The 17,961-nt window shown below is 57.6% G+C and overlaps 1 protein-coding gene across 5 annotated transcripts in view; it reads right to left on the bottom strand.

The window, feature by feature from the left end:
- The window catches only part of NFIC (nuclear factor I C), a 71,309-nt gene that overhangs the window by 42,335 nt on the left and 11,013 nt on the right, over nucleotides 1-17,961 (bottom strand). For all 5 annotated transcript variants that reach the window (XM_082650450.1, XM_082650449.1, XM_082650453.1 and 2 more), the window contains exon 2: nucleotides 12,458-12,989. In XM_082650450.1, coding sequence (XP_082506576.1) covers nucleotides 12,458-12,989 — 532 coding nt within the window. The remainder of the gene's footprint in view (nucleotides 1-12,457; nucleotides 12,990-17,961) is intronic.

Below are 17,961 nucleotides of genomic sequence, written 5' to 3'. Positions count from 1 at the left end.
CAGGAGGACTTCCTGGAGGAGGGGACATTGGAGCCGGGGCCTTGATGTCTGAGTAGGAGTTTGCCAGGCACAGAAGGGGCTTGTAGGGAGAGAGAACAGTGTATGAAAATTATAATAATAATCATAACTTCCGTTTATTGAGTGCTTATATTGCCAGGAGCTACATACAGATTTACAGAGGGGCAGAGGAGGCCTCAGGGAGGTTAGGCAATTGGGCCAAGTGCACGAAGCTGGGACTCGACCAGAGAGACTTGGCCGCACCACCTGCTGCCTCACTGAACGTGTCTGGGTCTGGCAGAGGCTAGGCAGGCACATGGTAGGTATGCAGCAAAGACAGACAGCCCTGTCTGTCTGGGGTGGGCCAGACTGTCCAGCTCCAGCCCTTCTACAGGGCAGAGGAGGACAGGCCTGCTCCAACCAGACAGGGCTGCAGTTTCCAGGCAGGGGGGCCTTGGCTCCTACTGCCCCCTCCTTGGCCAGAAGGGCCCCAGCTAACCCAGGAGCCTCCAGGAATCTCCTCCTCAGCCAGCACCTAAGGGGAACTGGGTTAGGGGGAGTTACCCCCCTATAAAGACCCCCCCCCATAGGTCATGCCAGTACCCCAGGAAGAAGGTGTCTAGACTAGCCAGATAAATCCTTGCAACCTCTTCCTGGGTGTCCAGTAATTCCTACTGACCCCCACAGTGTGCCTATTTCACGGATTTGGAAACTGAGGCCTTCTGAATGGCTTGAAGCCAGGCCATCTGTTCCAGGGGCATCTCCTTGCCCGACTGGCTGTGTGACTGTAGGCTAAGCACCCCCATTCTCTCTGGATCTCAGTTTCCCCAGGTGTCACACGGGGCTGGGACAGTGTGATAGCAGCCTACATGCCTTTCTGTGCTGGCCTTTGACCAGGTGTCACAGGGGTTCTGTGACGGTGGTCCCATTTTGCAGGGACAAAACAGGGGCTCAGTCACGGGGACTCAGTTAGTTGCCCAGTGGCCCATCTCGATGAGTATCGTGGGTCTCCACATGCCTGCCTCCCATGCCGGGGGGCTCCCTCACTCCCAAGCCTCCTGCACTATTGTTGCTGATCACTGAATAGGCACCTACTGTGTACCAGTGCTCCTGGAACCCACCGAGCAGTTACAGATGATCATTCCCATTTCACAGATGAGGAAACTGAGGTGCAGGGCGGGGCAGATGCCAGCCCAAGCTCACCTGGCGAGATGGGGAATAAAAACGGGAACAATGCAGCCATGCAGGTGGAACACCCAGCTTGGGGCTGGGCAGCCGGCAGTTGCCCGCGCAGCCCGCCCAGAGCCCCGCGGGCCACCCAGGCACCAGAGCCCTACCCCAGCTTGGCCGCAAACGACGTCCTGACTCCAGGAGGGGCCCTGGGTGTGACCCATGGCCCTGCGCTTGCCCGCCCCTCCTTTCCCTGCCTAAGTCCAAGCAGGAGGCAAGGGGGCCAGCGCCAGCCTCCGAAGGGGCCCCGTAATCCAGGTGACCAACGTGCACTGTCCTGCTCCACCCAGGCTGACCACTGCCACTGAATTCTCACGCTTCTGAAATCAGCCTCTGCCTGGCTGGCCCCCACTGTCGCTTGCCTAAGCCTGAACCAGTACGGTGGCCTCAGCCCTGGTCTCTCAACTCCCACCCTCACCCTCCACAGTCTGTCCTCCCCACAGTGGCCAGAGGGCGCCTGTGAGCACCTGAGTCAGGCCCCGCCCCTCCTCTGCCCACAGCCCTGCAGGGCTCCCACCTCCCTAGGTGTAAAAGCCCAAGTCCCCTCCCTGCCCTCCCCTCGTCCCTCTCTCCCCCTCCCTCACTCTGCTCCGGCCGCTAGGGCCACCTGGCTGTCCCTCCAACACACCAGGTCCTGCCCCAGGGCCTTTGCATAGGCTGTGCCCTCTGCCTAAGGTGCCCTTCCCCACTTCTTCACACAATTGCTTCCTCTTCACCCTCAGGTCTCAGCTCAAATGTCAAGTCCTCAGACAGTCCCTCCCCAAATAGCCCACCACTCTCTATTCCTTGCCTTTCTTTCTTTTTTCTCAGTAGCCCTTATCACGAACTTGTTTTTTGTCCATCTCCCCCACCAGACTGTGAGCCCCGCAAGGCCTGGATTTTTGTCCATCTTGTTCGCAGTACAGGGCTTGGCACACAGTAAGCGCTTAATAAATATTTATTGACTACCAAGAAGTTGTACTGGCTGAGTGTGTGCTCGATGCCATCTTAACCCTTCGCATGTCTGAATTCATTTCCCCCTCAGTAACCTAGAGAGGCAAGCATAGTTTACAGATGGGGAAACCGAGGCCCAGAGAGGATCGCCATTTGCCTGAGGTCACACAGCGAGCAGGTGGTGGGGCCAGCACCCCCGTTACGCCCCACTGCCTTCCTTCACTGACACCACCCACCTGGCCCAGATGGGGAAACTAAGGCTCAGGGAGAAGAGGGACTAGCCGAGGGTCAGAAGCAGAGTGTGGGCTTTGTGCCTCCTGGGAAAGAACAGAGTGACGAGAAACAACATCAACAGCAATAATAATAATGATGGCAATGATGGCGCTGATGAGTACGGAATCGGCCAGAGTTTGTAAGGCTCCCCTCCGTGGGTTGGCACAGGGCCCTGGAGGGGAGACTCGGGAGACACCAGCCCCTTTAAGAGCTTCCCCCTCCCCAGCTGGGGCTGGCCCGGCCTCCCCTTATGTAAGCAGGCCAGCTGCCCTTGCATAACCTGGTTACATAAGGAAGCAGGGAACAGGCTTGTCCATCCGGCAGCAACCTGTCCCGGGCTGTCTGTGGGGCCGGCCTGGGGCACAGGAGCGCCGAGGCCTCGCAGAGTGGCTACCGGGTGCAGCCGCGTTCGAGGCCCTCTGGTTGGCTCCTATCTGGGGGATGCCCGGAACTCCCAGCCACAGCATCCTCGGGGTGGGAGAAGTGAAGGGCTTCTAGCCTGAAAGTGGGCGGGGGCCGTTCCCATTGCTCCGAAGGGGAAACTGAGGCCCAGAGACGGCAAGCGAGCAACGTGAAGCTTCACAGCCCCGAGCGGAGGGTGGAGGTGGCGGAGTTGGGTGAAATCTGGGCTGCGTAGCCTCAGCCAGAGCCTTACCGCTCAGCTCCTCCGTAAAATGGGGCTACATAATTGCACGATGGGCACAGAACGCCGACTGTGTACCAAACCTGGCCCAGATACTATTCTCTCTGCCCAACGACCCCCCCCACCGGGTGGGCACAAGGAGCTGCAGATACAGATGGGGAAACAACGGCGGCCAAGACAGGAGAAGGAATTTGTCGCAGATGAAACCCAAGCCCCACCATGCACACACAGCCCCAGGGCCACCGCCTGTTCACACGGGGCTGGGATGTCCAGGTGCGGTGCTCCCCAGCATGTATGCGCTTCAGTTCCTCCATCCTTGGGAGGCTGGGGGGTGGGGCTTGGGAGTGAAGCGGCCCCCTCTTTTCCCCTCTCTCTGGGCGCTGGCTCTTTAAGACAGCAGGCTGCCGGAGCTCGTCCCGGGGTGACCCTAAGGGGAGGGTGTGGTCAGGAACAAGGGGCCCATTCAGCTGCTGTTGCCACCTCCGGGCAGCCCACAGGCTGCCCGGAGGCGGTGAGGGGAGGAGACTGGCCTAGACCAGGAGAGACTGGGGCTGGGCAGAGACAGGGGCTGAGAGAGACAAAGAGATGGAAAAAGAGATCCAGAGACAGAGACCGAAAGGGAACACGTGACCTTGGCTGCATCTCTCGCCTTCCTGGTTTCCCCATGTCGAGGGTTTGAGGCTAGCCACCCCCCTCACCGGGTCCCGGCCAGGCTGCAGTCCCCAAAGGTGCTCCTTGATCCAGCTGAAGCTGGCATCCACTCACCAGCACCAAAATCCTCTAGGCCCAAAGGAGGGATCCTGGGACATTCTGGGGGAGGTCCCTGACACACCCCAAACAGCCCCTTCCCAGGGGACCGTTGTAGGCCCTCAGATCTGCCCTCAGACCTGGGTTTGAATCCAGATGCTACCTTTTAGCTGTGTGACCTCAGGTTGGTGTCTTAACCTCTCTGGTTCTCAATTTTCCCATGTGATAAATGCAGTTCATGATAATCTCTACCTTTGTGGAATTAAGGTGAAATGAAATGGTACTAACAATTCCTGACATTTACTGAGAATTTAATTTAGTAAGCCCTCAATATGCCTGCAGTTCCCCCATAAACGCACCCCAACACCCCAAACACAGACAGACAACCCCTGCCTCCTGCCAGATGTCACAATCCCCAACTATAGCCACTGCCTTCCAGCGAGGACCTACTAAGCGCCCTTTCCCAAAACAGCCCCACAAGAGCCTCTGGAAACACACGCGGGGTTCCATGTCCAAACATCTAATAAATAACAGACATTTACTGGGGATTAAACAAAGTCCTGATTCTTATTCCTGGGCCCCCCTAGTCCCAGGTTCTCATAGTCATGTATCCTCACGAACTGCTCCCAAACCTCTTCCCACAACAGGGCCCCCATCCACCTTGCTGCCCCCAAGCACGCAGCCCCTGACTCAGCCAGTCTGGAAAAAGCCTCGAAAAAATGAAAATCGACCTCCTTCTCCCTCTGTAGGCATCTTTTCTGTAATGTTCTGCTCAGTCACCCGGGGTCTGAGGACAGGCTTACTCGACTCTGACCTGAACTTTCTGGATCCCTGCCTCAGAGAATTCTAGAACCTGCCCTGGATGTTCTAGAACCCAGCTCGAGAACATTCTAGAGCTTGTCCTTGGCCACGTGAAAACCCAACGAGTGGAATTCTGGAAACCGTCGTCCATGGTCACGAATACACTTAAGGGCTTCTTGGATACTGAAGAAACCAATACTTGTTTGGATAATTGATGATTGATTTGGGACTTTTAGAATCTGTCCTCACATTCTCAAGAACCCAACTTGGGAGATCTGAGATCTGCCTCGGAATTCTCTGGAACGCAGATGCTCTAGTGCTGACACGGCATCCACTGGCCACGTGTGGCGTTGAGCGCCTGAAATGTGGCCGGTCCGAAACACACAGTGAATCTCAACGACTTAGGACAAAAAAGAAGGTGAAACATCTCAATAATTTTTGCATATTGATTATGTGTCGAAATGACAATATTTTGGATGTCCTGGGTTAAACAGAATAGGCAGTTAAAATTAATTTCCCCTGTAGGTTTATACTTTTAAGTGTGGATACCAGAAAAATTATCTGTATGGCTCGAGTTGTATTTCTACTGAATTGTGCTGCTCTAAACCCAGAGGGAGAATTCTAGAATTGTCAGATGGTAAAGATCCCAGCTCTGAAGCGTCTAGAACTCAGGCCTTGGAAATTCCAGAACTTGTCCCTTGGAGGATCTAGAGCAGACCTCATCTCTGGCAGTCTAGAGCACCACCACCCACCCACCCCACCGCCGCCCCAGGCCTTGAAACCCCTTTCCCATTTGCAAGCCATTTACCCTGAAGTACCCGGGTCCCCCATCCTGGCACCCATCCAAGTCAGCCCGGGACAGAAGATGGGACAGAATGGACCAGAGGAAGGGCCCTTACTGGGCCACCCTGGGCAATGCCCCGCCCCTCTCTGGGCCTCAGTTTCCTGATCTGGACAAGACATCCAGTGTTCCCACGTGCCCCCTCCCTTGTCCCTCACGGACTCTGACCATCTGTGACTTCCTGCCCACACCCAGCTGGAGGGAGAGGGGCCGGCCTGGCAGCTGTCTGCGGAAGGGGGGGGGCCGGAGATGTCCCTAGCTGCCCTCAGCCTCCCCTTGGCTCGCTGGGCACAGGGCCAGGGTGGCAACTGCAGCCCCGCCACGCCGGGGTGGCCGCCACAGGTGCACCGAGATGCCTCCCATTTTCTGAGGGCTCCGCACCTCTCGGGCCCTCAGGAGCCTCTGCAGCCCTGCCTTGGCAGGTGCAGGCGTGCAAGCTGGGCGCCCATGCAGGGGTGTCCATGGGGGAGGGAGGACCTACTCCGGCTACCCAGGAAAGAACTCCAAATATATCTGAGCACTCATCGTGCTGAGAGGTTCCTTTCTCACAGATACGACCTTAACTCCAATCGCTGGACACTCCCTATGCTCCATTTGCAGATGAAGAAACAGAAGCACAGAGATGGGCACTAACTTGCCTAAGGTTGCCCAGCTGGCCAGAGGGCAGAGCTGGGACTAGAAACAAAGGAACGATCATGATAATAAAGGCGCTGATAATAATTCCTAGGATTATATTACCATCACTGATTTTATTTTTATTATTTATCATTGCAATATAATAGACGATGTACTATTATTCATTATTTTTATCATTTTTTTGAATTTTTAAATGGAAGTCTAGTTGATTTGCAAATTATTATCAACAACAAATAATTTTTTAAATATCAGTAGCATAAACTTTGCCATTTTAACCATTTTTAAGTGTGCACTTCAGTGGCATTAAGCACATTCACACTGTCCAGCGACCATCCCCACCATCCATCTCCAGAATTTTCTCATCTTCCCAAACTGAAACTCTGTCTCCATGAAACGCGGACTCCCCAGCCCCTCCCCCAGCCCCTGGCCCCCACCATCGACTTCCTGTCTCTGTGGTTGTGACTCTCTAGGGACCTCCTGTGAGTGGAATTAAACAGTATTTGTCCTTTTGTGTCTGGATTCTCTCACTGAGCATCATGTTCTCCGGGTCCATCCATGGTGTAGCAGGTGTCAGAATCGCCTTCCTTTTTAAGGCAGCAAATCATGTTTGAGCACTTTACTGTGTGCCAGGCCCTGTCCTAGCACTCTTCACGCATTAACTCATTTAACCCTACCCAGCCCGGTGAAGCAGGCCCCATCTGCATCATGCCCATTTCAGAGGAAAGGAAACTGAGGCCCAGAGCAGTGACGTCACCTGCCCAAGGTCACACAGCTCACGAGTGGCGGGATTTGAACCTGGGCCATCTGGCTACAGATCGTGCCCCTACCTCTTCCGGACACTGGGCTCCCACCTGCTGGGTTAGCGGCTCCCTCAGCACCACTAACCAGGAGCCCAGAGGCCTCCTGCTGCCGCTATAAATACATCGTCAGCTGGTGTCTGGACCTCAACCCGGGCAGCCACCTCCTCTGCACAGACAGACGGCTGGTCCACCTGGCTGCTCAGCCCCAGGGGAGTCCAGGCTTCCAAGAGCCCCTCACCCCTCCGCCACCCAGACACCTGGAGAGGTGGCTTCCAGTGGGGGGGGGCCCATCCTGGGTCACAGGTGCCCCTGCTGGTTCACTAGATGCACTGAGGTTCTTCCCCTTTGCCACCTGGGGCTGGGAAGAGGATCCGGGAAGGGACTGAGCGTTTATCCAGGGCCTCCTGTATGCTGTCCGGGGATCACTCCAATCATCAATGCAGTGGACATAGTTCTTACTTTCTCCACTTTCCAGATGGAAAAACTAAGGCGCAGAGAGGGAAATGCACCTCACACAGCCTGGAGCACGTGTGGACACAAACTGTATCCATTACACAAGCCAACGGGTGCCCTTACACGCCCTCCTGTCCACATCCGCCCTCTGTCTCCCCAGCACACGGCCAGTGTTGGGATGAAGATTAACAGGGGTTGGAGGAGACGGCAGGACCCTCAGTCAGGGTCTGGCTTGTTTTTCTCTGTGGCCCCACAAGGCCTTACCTTCCTGGCCTCAGCTCTCCTCCAACCCCAGACCAGAGAGGGCAGAGCTCTGCCCTAAGTCACACAGCAAGCCAGGAGCAGAGCTGAGACTGATCCAGGCCCCCTTGCTCCAGACCCTTTCTCCTGCCATCCGAGCCCAGGGTGTGCTTTATGGAGACCCCAGCCCCCAGCCTTGGGCACGGTAGGCACTTCGGGAACGTTCACTGATATTCATTAATTTGTTCACTGTGTATTCCGGGCCAGCTCTTTTCATGATCTGTACAACTAGGAAGGTGTGGGTTCCATCTGATAACCTGAAAAGCGGTTTTTAGGGTTTTTCCTTTAATGGTTTCAAGGAGTCAGGATCTGTGGGTTCTAATTTCGCCCTACCTCTTAGGAGCTGTGTGACCTTGGGCAAGTCGCTGACCATCTCTGGGACTGTTTCCTTATCTGAAACAGGGGAGAAGGCAATAGTCCCTCCTTCCCAGAGTGGTGGAGAGAATGAAACCAGATATAGGATGGGCTCAGCATCGGGCACACGATGTTTTTGCTGTTACTATTATCTCTGTTGTTATTATTGTTTCCCAGGTCCATCCAGGAGGCGACGGGGACCCCTGCCCCCAGTTCCTCCTGACCCCTCCCTGGGCACCCTGGGCAGCTCCTCTAGCAGCTGCAAGCTTCCCAAGCCAGCCCCTGCCCACAGCGCCCTTCCGGGAGGTTGGCACCAAACAAGGCGGGAACAGGAGGCGGGAACGGGAGGCCAGCCCACGGCAGCGTCAGCAGATGGGCACCATCTGGGCTGGCGGGGCTCGGGGCGGGCTGGCAGCTGCCGGAGCGGGCGGGCCTGGCAGCCCCTCCCCCTCCCGCCCTGGCACGGTGCCCGCCCGCGCCTCAGGTTTCTCAGGCCGCCAGAGGGGGCGGGGAGGCCTGGCTGGGCTTCGGGGCTGGGCAGGCGGCTTCCCTCTCTGGGCCCTGCTTTCTCCAGACTCCTTCTCAAATGGGAGGCAGGAGAGAGGAGAGCCGGCTCACCCGCTCCCGGCCTCCCCAACACCAGGCACAGGGCCTCACCTCCCCAACTAGCACCTGTGCTCTGGGCCATTCCAGCCCCAGGGCCTTTGCACTGACTGTGCCCGCCCCCACTGCCCGGCACACTCTCACTCACATCCCTCTGCAGCTCCCTCACTTCTTTCAGGCCCTCCCTGGCCAGAGTGCCTGCCCCGCCCTCCCTCTCCTCACCCCTCCCTGTCCTTAGGTTTGTATTAATTTAACTGAGAATTGTCAGGTTGCCCATGCCCTGCTTAACTGCACACATCCCTCCCCCTAAAGTGCACACATTGAGCGGGCAGCCCCAATGTCCCAAGGTGGAGCTCACGTCTCCCCCTCATCATGGCCCCCCAGCTGTCCCCTAGCCCACCCCCAGGGCACACACGGAGTCCACCCCTGGAATCAGGCCCCTGTGTCCACAACGGTGCCAGATGGATGCCTGAAGCTGCCAAGTTCGGCCCCAGGCGGTGCCCTGGGCTCTGATCAGCCTGGCAGCCCCAGCGCTAAAGGGACCTCCTCGCGGCTCGTCCCCACCCTTCTCTCCTCCAAAATAAACCCAAGGATGGAGGCCTGGGATTCCCCTTTGGGGTGCAGCTCCAGCAGTCTGCCTGACACCCCCTGGGAGAGATAAGGACGGAGGCCGTGGGGGGAGCTGGACTTTGTCCCCTTGTCTTGGGACAGGGAAGGGCCGACTGTATGATGCGTCTGTGGGTCTCTCTGTGTCTCCCCATGTCTCTGGGTCTCTCTGTCTCTCTCTCTCACTGTCATTCTCTCGGCTCCAAGGCCCCGCTTCTGACGCTAGAGGTGGTACCTCCTTTTCAGCCGAATGGCGGGTGCCTGTCCCACCATCCACCCTGTGACACCCACCCCCAGAAGCCAACTGAGGCCCATTTCCCCCACTCCCCATCAATCCCATGGCCTCCTAGCAGGGCTGATTTGAGCGGACACCGCACTGTGGCCTTGGCCTGGACCCCCTGCAGCCCTGGGACCCACCAGGTGAGAGGAGGGAGGTGACCAGTTGTCTCCGAGGTCAGATGACTACCTGGCTGAGAAGAGAGACATAACTCTGGCCCAGATGAAGACGGGGGTCCTGCTGTGGAAGCTGAAGCTCAACAGGGAGTTCTGGGGGCCAGCCTCGGCCTGGGAACCCCGGAGGAGGCCCTAGCTGGTAGGAGCCTAGAACACAGACCCAGCCTGGAGGTGGTCCAGCCACGATGACTGGATACCCACACCCTACACTGTGATGTACTTCCATCCCCTTCTGCCACCGAGCGTAGAAGGCTAGTAGGGGTGTCAGCAACAGAACCCGCCCACGTCCAAACCCTAACTCTGCCCTTTCCTAGCTGTGTGACCTTGCGCCGGGCAGTTATCTTCTTTGGGTTTTGGTTTCCTCATCTGTAAAATGGGTACAATGATCCCTGCCTTGCAAGGTTGCCATGAGAATGGAAAAGAATTGCTAAATCCTCAGAAAAAATGCCTGATGGAGAGAAAGTGGAGCTGGAAGTTGGGGTTTTGAAGCATAAGTAGGAGTCTTCCAGACGGGAAAGGCATTCCAAGCAGAGGGAACAGCATGGGCAAAGGCATGGAGGCGGGAAATCATAATCCTAATGAGGATGATAACGTTGATAACAACGGTCCACAAAGCCCTAGCCCTGTGCCTGGTACCTGTGTTCAGGGCAGCATGGGGGTTATTTGTTGAACGCTTACCACGAGAACACAACATTCCTACCGGCCAGCTATTTCTGAGCATCCCATTTTAAAATCAAAGAAAGCAGGCACAGAGAGATTAAGTGACTTGTTTAGGATCACTCGGCCCTTAGGCAGGCAGCTGAGCTGGGAGTGGGTTCCCGGCCCGGCCCTCACGCCCGACCCTCACTCCCAGCCAGCTGAAGCCGGGTCAGCTGGGGCCTGTCTGAGCAGCAGTGGTCCCCTGGGATGACGGAGCCTGCACGGGAGGGCGCAGCAGCCTTGACCTTCCCCGGCCCTCACGTGAGGATGCTGACCAGCAAAGGCATGGCAGTCGGACGCGAAGGTGTCTGGGGAGGCCCGGAGGCCTGGTCTGCCTGCTGAGCTGAGGGGGGCGGGGGCCGATGGGGGAGGGGAGGCGCCCGGAGATTGTGCTGACGCTGGCAGAAAACTCGCTTCAACATTTTATCGGCTCAGCGTGGAGGAGGAGGATGGATGCGGTGAGAGAGACCAGGACCTGCATGGTAATGGGCACTGCAGCCCCCACGGCTGCCCCTGCCCACACCCCCAATCCGGCCCGCAGCAAACAGTCACCTAGTCTACCCCTCTGCCTCTGGCCCCCTGCGTTTAGTGCTAATTGGTGGGGGCGGGGGAGGGGCAGATGGGGTCAAGGTCAAGACTGGGAAAATCTGCCCCAGCTCTCCCTCCCACACACAGTGGAGACCAGGAGACCTCATGGAATCCTCACAGCATCGCTAAGAGTTGGCATGGTTGTTACCCCCACTGTACAGAGGAGGAAACTGAGGCAGAGGACAGGGCCTGAGGCAAAGTCACACAGCCAGCACACCACGTGGCAGGGCTGCGTTCGGAATCTGGGCAGTCCAGCCCCGGAGTTCGCTCTCTTCTCACCACCCCTCCCCCAGCCTTCCGCCATCATCTCTGGTTGTGATCACACGGGCTCCCGTGGGGTCTACAGGGGCTTAGGGCTGGGTTTGCAACCCGAGTGCACCCACCTGACACGTTCAGGCAGCCCCGGGTGTGTGCGGGTTCGCACCCACGTGTGTACCAGCCTGGGTGGGCACGGTGGGGCATGGGACATGTGCCTGTTAGGGTCTCCGGGCACACCTGATTCCATCCGCATGAAGACAGTCACAGCTGCCACCCACCACGTGGCAGGCCAGAGTCCAACGCGCTAGACACACACACACACACACACACACACACACACACACACACACACACACGATCTCGGCGAGTCTCCCCAGGCCCAATCCAGGTAAGGATGCTGATACCCTCCATTTGACGGCTCCACTGGCCACACCACCAGGAACAGCGGGGCGACAGACCCCACTGCCCTCCCAGCCAGGGCCTGCCCTTGACCTCCACACCTCTGTTTAGGCGGCTGACCTCCTGGGATATCCCCACTCTCATCACTGCCCAGTCGTTCTGCAGAGCTCAGCTCAGTGGAGTCCCCTCCTCTGGGAAGCTGCCGTGGATTTCCCCATCCTCGCAAACCCTGCTAGTCTCCAGGTGGGCCATCTGACCACAGAGCCAGCAAACACCCAGCTCGAAGGGCCAGAGTGGGGGCCGCTGGAGACCAGAGAGACTGGTGACCTAGCCAAAGTCACACAGCGCCCCAGCTTCCCACTCGGCCGAAATATGGGACCTGTCAGGTCTCTGGGGGAAGTCCAAGAGTCGATCAATCATCAGTCACAAAGTGCAACCCCAGCTCTCCTCCAGCTTTCCCAGGAGGGATAAGATTGTCCCCTGTGCGTCCGTCACTGGCCTATCCTCACCACTGTTGCCAACAGACCTCCTGGGACAGGGTCTCACCTCCTGACACCTGACACCCCCCTTGGACCCCTGACCCCCCAAGGTCAGGGCCTGCCTCTACCTTCACAGCTCCAGGACGCACCTGCCCCCAACCCCAGACTCCCCCTGAACCATACCTCTTCCCCTTGGCCCTTCACAGGGCTCAGATCCTCCCACTGCAACTGTCCCCGCCCTCGGACTTTAAGGCCCGCCTCCTGCCTCCTACCTTTGCGTGCGCCCACCCCCCCCCCCCGACGACCTTCCAACGCACCCCCTTTCGGCCTCCAGATCCGCGTGCACGCACAAGCCCCGCCTCACCTCGCTCGCGCACGAAGTAGGCCAGGTAGAGGTCGAGCTCCTTGACTGCCACGCCGATGTGGTGTGGCTGCACGCAAAGCACCGGGTGGCCGCACTGCGCCGCCTTGACCAGGCGCTCGCCGTCGGTGCTCTCCAGCGGGATGCCCTTGAAGAGGATGACCATGACCAGGTCCAGCCGCCACACCTTGTCGGCCTGGCGCAGGCAGTCGATGCGACGCATCTTGCCCTTCTGGTCGGGGTTGGAGAGCACGCAGCCCGGCGCCTTCTTGCCGGTGATGGCCAGCACGAAGTCCTCGCGGCACTCGGGCCGGATGTCCTTGCGCAGCTTGGCCAGCAGCCGCGACGCCCATTTCTGCTTGACCTCGGCCTTCTCGCCCAGCAGCTCGTCCTTCACCGCGCGCTCCTCGTCCTTCGACATCCGCTTCTCGTGCTTCTTGAAGTACTTGCGCTTCCGCGCCTGCAGGTTGAACCAGGTGTAGGCGAAGGCGCGCACGTGAGGCAACAGCGCCTCGATGAACGGGTGGAACTCATCCTGCGGGGCGGGAAAGACCAGAGGTCAGGAGGCGCTGGGGGCTGTGGATCCACTGCCCCGCCCGTAAGAATGAGGCCGCAGGGGCCCCAGGCAGACCCGCTAGAAGGAGGGCCAGGCAGAGGCGTGCAGGGGTCTGCTGCAGATCCCTCCACGTCCTGGGGAAAAAAGTGGAGGCCAGTGGGGACCCAGCAGAGGTTCACTGGGTCGTTTGAGAACCCATTGCCCAGATGGGGAAACTGAGGCTTGGACCACGTGGGAGGCACAGACGAAGGCAGCCATTCATGGAGGACTGTCTTGAACCCCAATGTACAGACAGGACAAGCTGGGGGTCCCAGGTGGAGGCTGATGGGGACCCTTTGTACAGATGGGGAAAACTGAGGATGGTGGAATGCTGGTGGCACAGATCCATTCTCTGCCTTCTAGAACTGCGGTCAGCAAACTTTAAAAGTACCATAAAGAACCGGATAGTGAGTATTTTTGTGTCTGTTTCAACTGCTCCACGCTGCACTGTAGTGCAAGACTGGCCACAGAGGAGATGTAAGGGATGGGCATGGCAGTGTTCCAATAAAACTTTATTTATAAAGACAGACGGTGGGCACTGGGCCCTGTGACTGTAGTTTGCAAACCACTGAACTAGAGTGTGAGCTCAAATGTCCAGAGCAGGGCGGAGCACGCACTGGATGCTCACAATGCCAGGAGCAACTAGGCTCAGAGGGTCATTTGGGGCTCGTCTGTCAGACCTACTGCTCAGCAGAGGAAGCTGACACCAGACAGGGGTCCAAGGGCTGCCTCAACCGGCTCTTGGCAGTGATGAAAAAAATGAGGACAAGACGTCATTCCTACAGCCCAGACGTACAGACAGGACTGGCTGAGGTCCACAGGCCAAGATGGGCCACCTGGATGTCAGGGGCTGATGGAAGGGGCGGGGGGCACGGTTCCTGCATAGATAGATCCATAATAGGGGTGGGGAAAGCTGAGGCCCAAGGAGGCAAGAGAGCAGAACGCACCAGGGAAAGGGGAGCTCAGCCAGGGAGGTTTAGAGCTGGAGAGAGAGGCCCCTGGGGGCCAGTTCCCCCTACCCTGCCCCCCATAGACCTATTCCACAGATGGGAAAACCGAGGCCTGGGAGGCTCAGCGACCTGGCCAGAGCTGTGACTTCAACATCCCCCTCCCTCTGCCTGAATGGTGCTGCTGGGTGGCCACAACACCCATTTTGTGGATGAAGAAACAGACCCCAAGAGGGGACCCAATCATGAGGGGCAGAGCTGAGACAGGAACCCACACCCATCTGACTTCCCCACGAAGACAAGGCAGCCGTCATCTGGCCCCTCAGAGAATAACGTGGGGCCACGGGAGGCCCCCATCCCCTTCTACAGGGGTGGGAGGGGGCTGTCTCCTTCTCGCCATTTTTCAGCAAGGGAAACTGAGTCTTCATAACATCCAGGACCTGGTTTCTCAGCCTCAAGGGATGAGAAATTCAAGGAGAAAAGAAGACAGAGAAGAGAAACTTCGGTCCCCCCTCCCCGCTCTTGCCTGGGGGCTGTGCTGGGCTTCTTGAATGGGAGTGATGTCTTTTCCTAGCATGTGAATCTCATTATCCGCCCAGCTCTCAAAAGCCTGTTATGCTATTATTATTATTATCAACATTGTTGTTGCTGTAAAGATGATTTCCATTGCTTACAATCTCCCTGGGGCAGGAAAAGGCCCGAGGCTCCACTATGCCTTGTGTGATGGAGAAACTAAGCTCAGAGAGGGGCAGAGACCTGGCCAAGGTCCTGGAGGGTCTCAGAGTCAGCGTCAGGACAAGAAGCCAGGACCCCATCGGCCCCTTTCTCAGAGCAGCCTGCTCTCCGTGAGGCCGGGGTCTCTCGGGGAGACAGGGAAAGCGCTGCTCTGGGCCACGAATTGGTTTTTCTAAATGGATGTGGCCAGGCTTGCTCCCACCTCCAGGCCTGGATGCACACGGTACCGCCCACCCAGCGCCCCTCCCTGCCCTGAGCTCCATTTCCCCTGGGCCACCTCTGGCCACGGGGTGCTGGGGCTGGGGGATGACCTCAGATCTCCTCTATTACTGAGACTCTGAAAATAGCCTCCTGCCCTCGCGGGGTGGGGCAGAACGGGGCTCCATTTGTGCCAGCCCAGCTCCCCCATGCCAACGGCCCCCAACGTGTGAGTCACAGTAACAGCTGTGGTGGGGACCAGACCTCGGGGCCCTTTTCCGCCGCTCCCCCATCCCGTCCCCACCCCAGCTGACCTGCTGAGGCAGAGGGAGGATATAGGGGGCCAGTCCCCTGTCAGGCCCTATCCAACCTCAGAGGTGCTTTTTCTGTGTCACCATGTCACTTGACATGCCAGCCCCAGGGGTGGGGAGCGATTCGCCCAGGGTCACACAGCCAGTCAGCAGAGCCGGGACCAGAGCCCAGGTCGTCTGGCCAGAGAAGCTGGGGTGGGAAATCGATGGAGGCACAGGACACTGTCCCCTGTGGAGGGGACGCCAGGGTGGCAGGAGGCCTGGGCAATGGCTGTGGCTGCCACCCGAGGCCTGGAGCTTATTGGGGCGGTAATAAGAGGTAGCTGGGAAGGGGCAGCTGGAGTGTCAGCCAGCAGGCCTTCTTGAATGGGATGCCACCTCTTCCTAGCATATGAACCCCATTATCTGCCCGGCTCTCAAAAGCCTGCATTACGCTGTTATTATTATCGATGTTGTTGTTACGATTGTTTTGGGCCCAGACTCTTCATCCCCTTGAACCCCTTTGTCTCTGAGCCCCCTCCCCCTTTTCTGAGCTCCTCTCCTCTTCTGGCTCCTCCCCTCTCCAAGCCCCCGTGCCCCTGCCTTATCCCTACCCCCTCCTCCCCGGGCCCTCTCTGGGGAAAGATGCCAGGGAGGCGGGCAGGGGCGGGAGCCCACGTCACTGGTGACCCCAGCTGGTCCTGGAGGAAGACAAACAGCCTGTAACTGGGTCATGGACCTGCTGCCCTAGCCTCCCACATCCTCTTGGGGAAGGTCAACCCAGGTGAGAGGCAGGCCTGTCACTCTCTTTGTCCCATAAGACCTGTGACAACCAATGCCTCTTCCCCAAGCACTTCCCAATATGCCCTCACTGGCTGACAGGGCAAGGGAGACAGCCAAGGCAAGCTAGATGCCAAGAATCCTCCCGAACTCCTAGACATCCCTCAAGGCCCTCTCTCCAGTGTTCCTTCCTTCAGGCAGCCTTTCCTGCTCTCCTCAGGGTTCTCCCAGACCCAGCCTGGACCACACAACTTGGGGTCTCTGAGTCCAGCTCAGTTGCTCTCCCCCAACCCTGAGGCCCAGGGTTGAGGCACTCACTGCCAGGCAGACTTGTTGAGGGAACGAGCTTGGGTGACAACAGCCTCCATTTTCACCTTCTGTATGATCCAGGAACAAATCACTGTTCCACCTTGGGCCTGTTTCTCATTCTGTACAAAGGGCAGAAAAGGACATTGCACCCTTTTGGGGGTTAGTGCCCCGGGGGCTTATCCATTGCCCTGGTAATCAGAGCTGCAAGGGGAGGGGAGGCAGCAAGACCAGGCCTTATCCCAGAAACCCCACTTGGCCAAGGCAAGTTAGATGCCAAGAATCCTCCTGAACTCCTACACATCCCTCAAAACCCTGTCTTCACTGTTCTTTCCTTCAGGCAGCCTTTCCTGCTCTCCCTGCTGGGACTTCCTGGCCAAAGAGGACAGCAGCAGCTGGGAGGTCCAAGCCCCTGCTGGGCATTATGGACTGGTCAACTGTGCACTGGATTGTGCCCCACTCTGGGCCTCCCTGTAGCCCTCCCATCCTGACAGTCCAGGGCAGCAAACCAGGACGTGAAACTCCAATTCCCAAACCAAAAGTTTTCCACGAAGGATTCTCTCTCCTTCATTCACTCAGTGATTCAACAAACATTACTGAGAATCTCTTATCCATCCCTAAGCTTTTATCCCAAACCCCTATGCACCCTTCAAAGCCCTGGTTCCAATGTCCCCTCCTCCAGGTTAAATGTCAAACAGCAGAGCTCATATTCGAACGCAGGCCCATCTGGTGCCAGAGTAAGTGTTCCTAACCTAGAGTGGTTCCTCCCCTCAAGCTCAGAGCATCATAGCTTATGAACAGCTCTTACCCAATGAAGGAGAGATTCATTTGGTTGTTCAACAAACATTTACCGAGTATGTACTTTTTGTCAGCTCCATGCATGATGCTGGGGACCCAGCAGTGTCCTCCGCTCAGCCCTCACCCAGATCCTGACGTGGGCAGGGATGGATATTAAACAAGCTAATAAACATGGAATAAGATGCCAGGTTGAACAAAATGCTCTGGAGAAATTTAAAGGAGTTTGAGGAGGGGGCAGGGGGTTGTTTTTTTTCAGCTGGGGGCGGTCAGCGAGGGTCTCTCATAGGAGAGGACACTTGAACAAAGACCTAAAAGATGACACTCCACGGTAGGAGCTTTGTAGGTGGAGAACACAATACATGCAAACGTCCTGAGGCAGGACCATGCCTGATGTTTGGGGAGAACAGCGAGGAGGCCGGTGAGGCTGGAGCAGAGTGAGCAATAGGGAAAGTGGAGGTGGTGAGGGCAGGAAGGTAAGGACCCCGGGAAGACTTCGGGTAAACTAAGTCCAGGGAGTAGAAAGTCCCCACCAAAGTGACGAGCGAGTCTGAGCCCTGGGTCTCCTGACTTCCCTCTCCGTGCCGTGGTGTCCTGGGTGGATGCTGGGGGCTGAGCCAGAAGGCCACAGTGTGGGGGAGACAGACAGGGAGCGAGGTGGAGCGTGTACTGAACTGTCAACTCTACGAAATGGGAACAACTGTTGTGCCCACTGCCCAGAGGGAGAGACTGAGGCACTGAGCACTGAAGCCACCGGCCCAAAGTCACGCAGACAAGGAAGGAGCCGTGCTGGGACTTGGACCTGGGTGCCTCCTGACTCCCTGGCCCCACTTGCCAGCTCCCTGGGTACAGGGTCTGGCC

Source organism: Grampus griseus (assembly GCF_964374135.1).
Source record: "Grampus griseus genome assembly, chromosome: 3".
NCBI classification, from domain to species: domain Eukaryota; kingdom Metazoa; phylum Chordata; class Mammalia; order Artiodactyla; family Delphinidae; genus Grampus; species Grampus griseus.
Note: the sequence above shows the minus strand (reverse complement) of the source record. Positions and strands in the feature narration are given on the sequence as shown.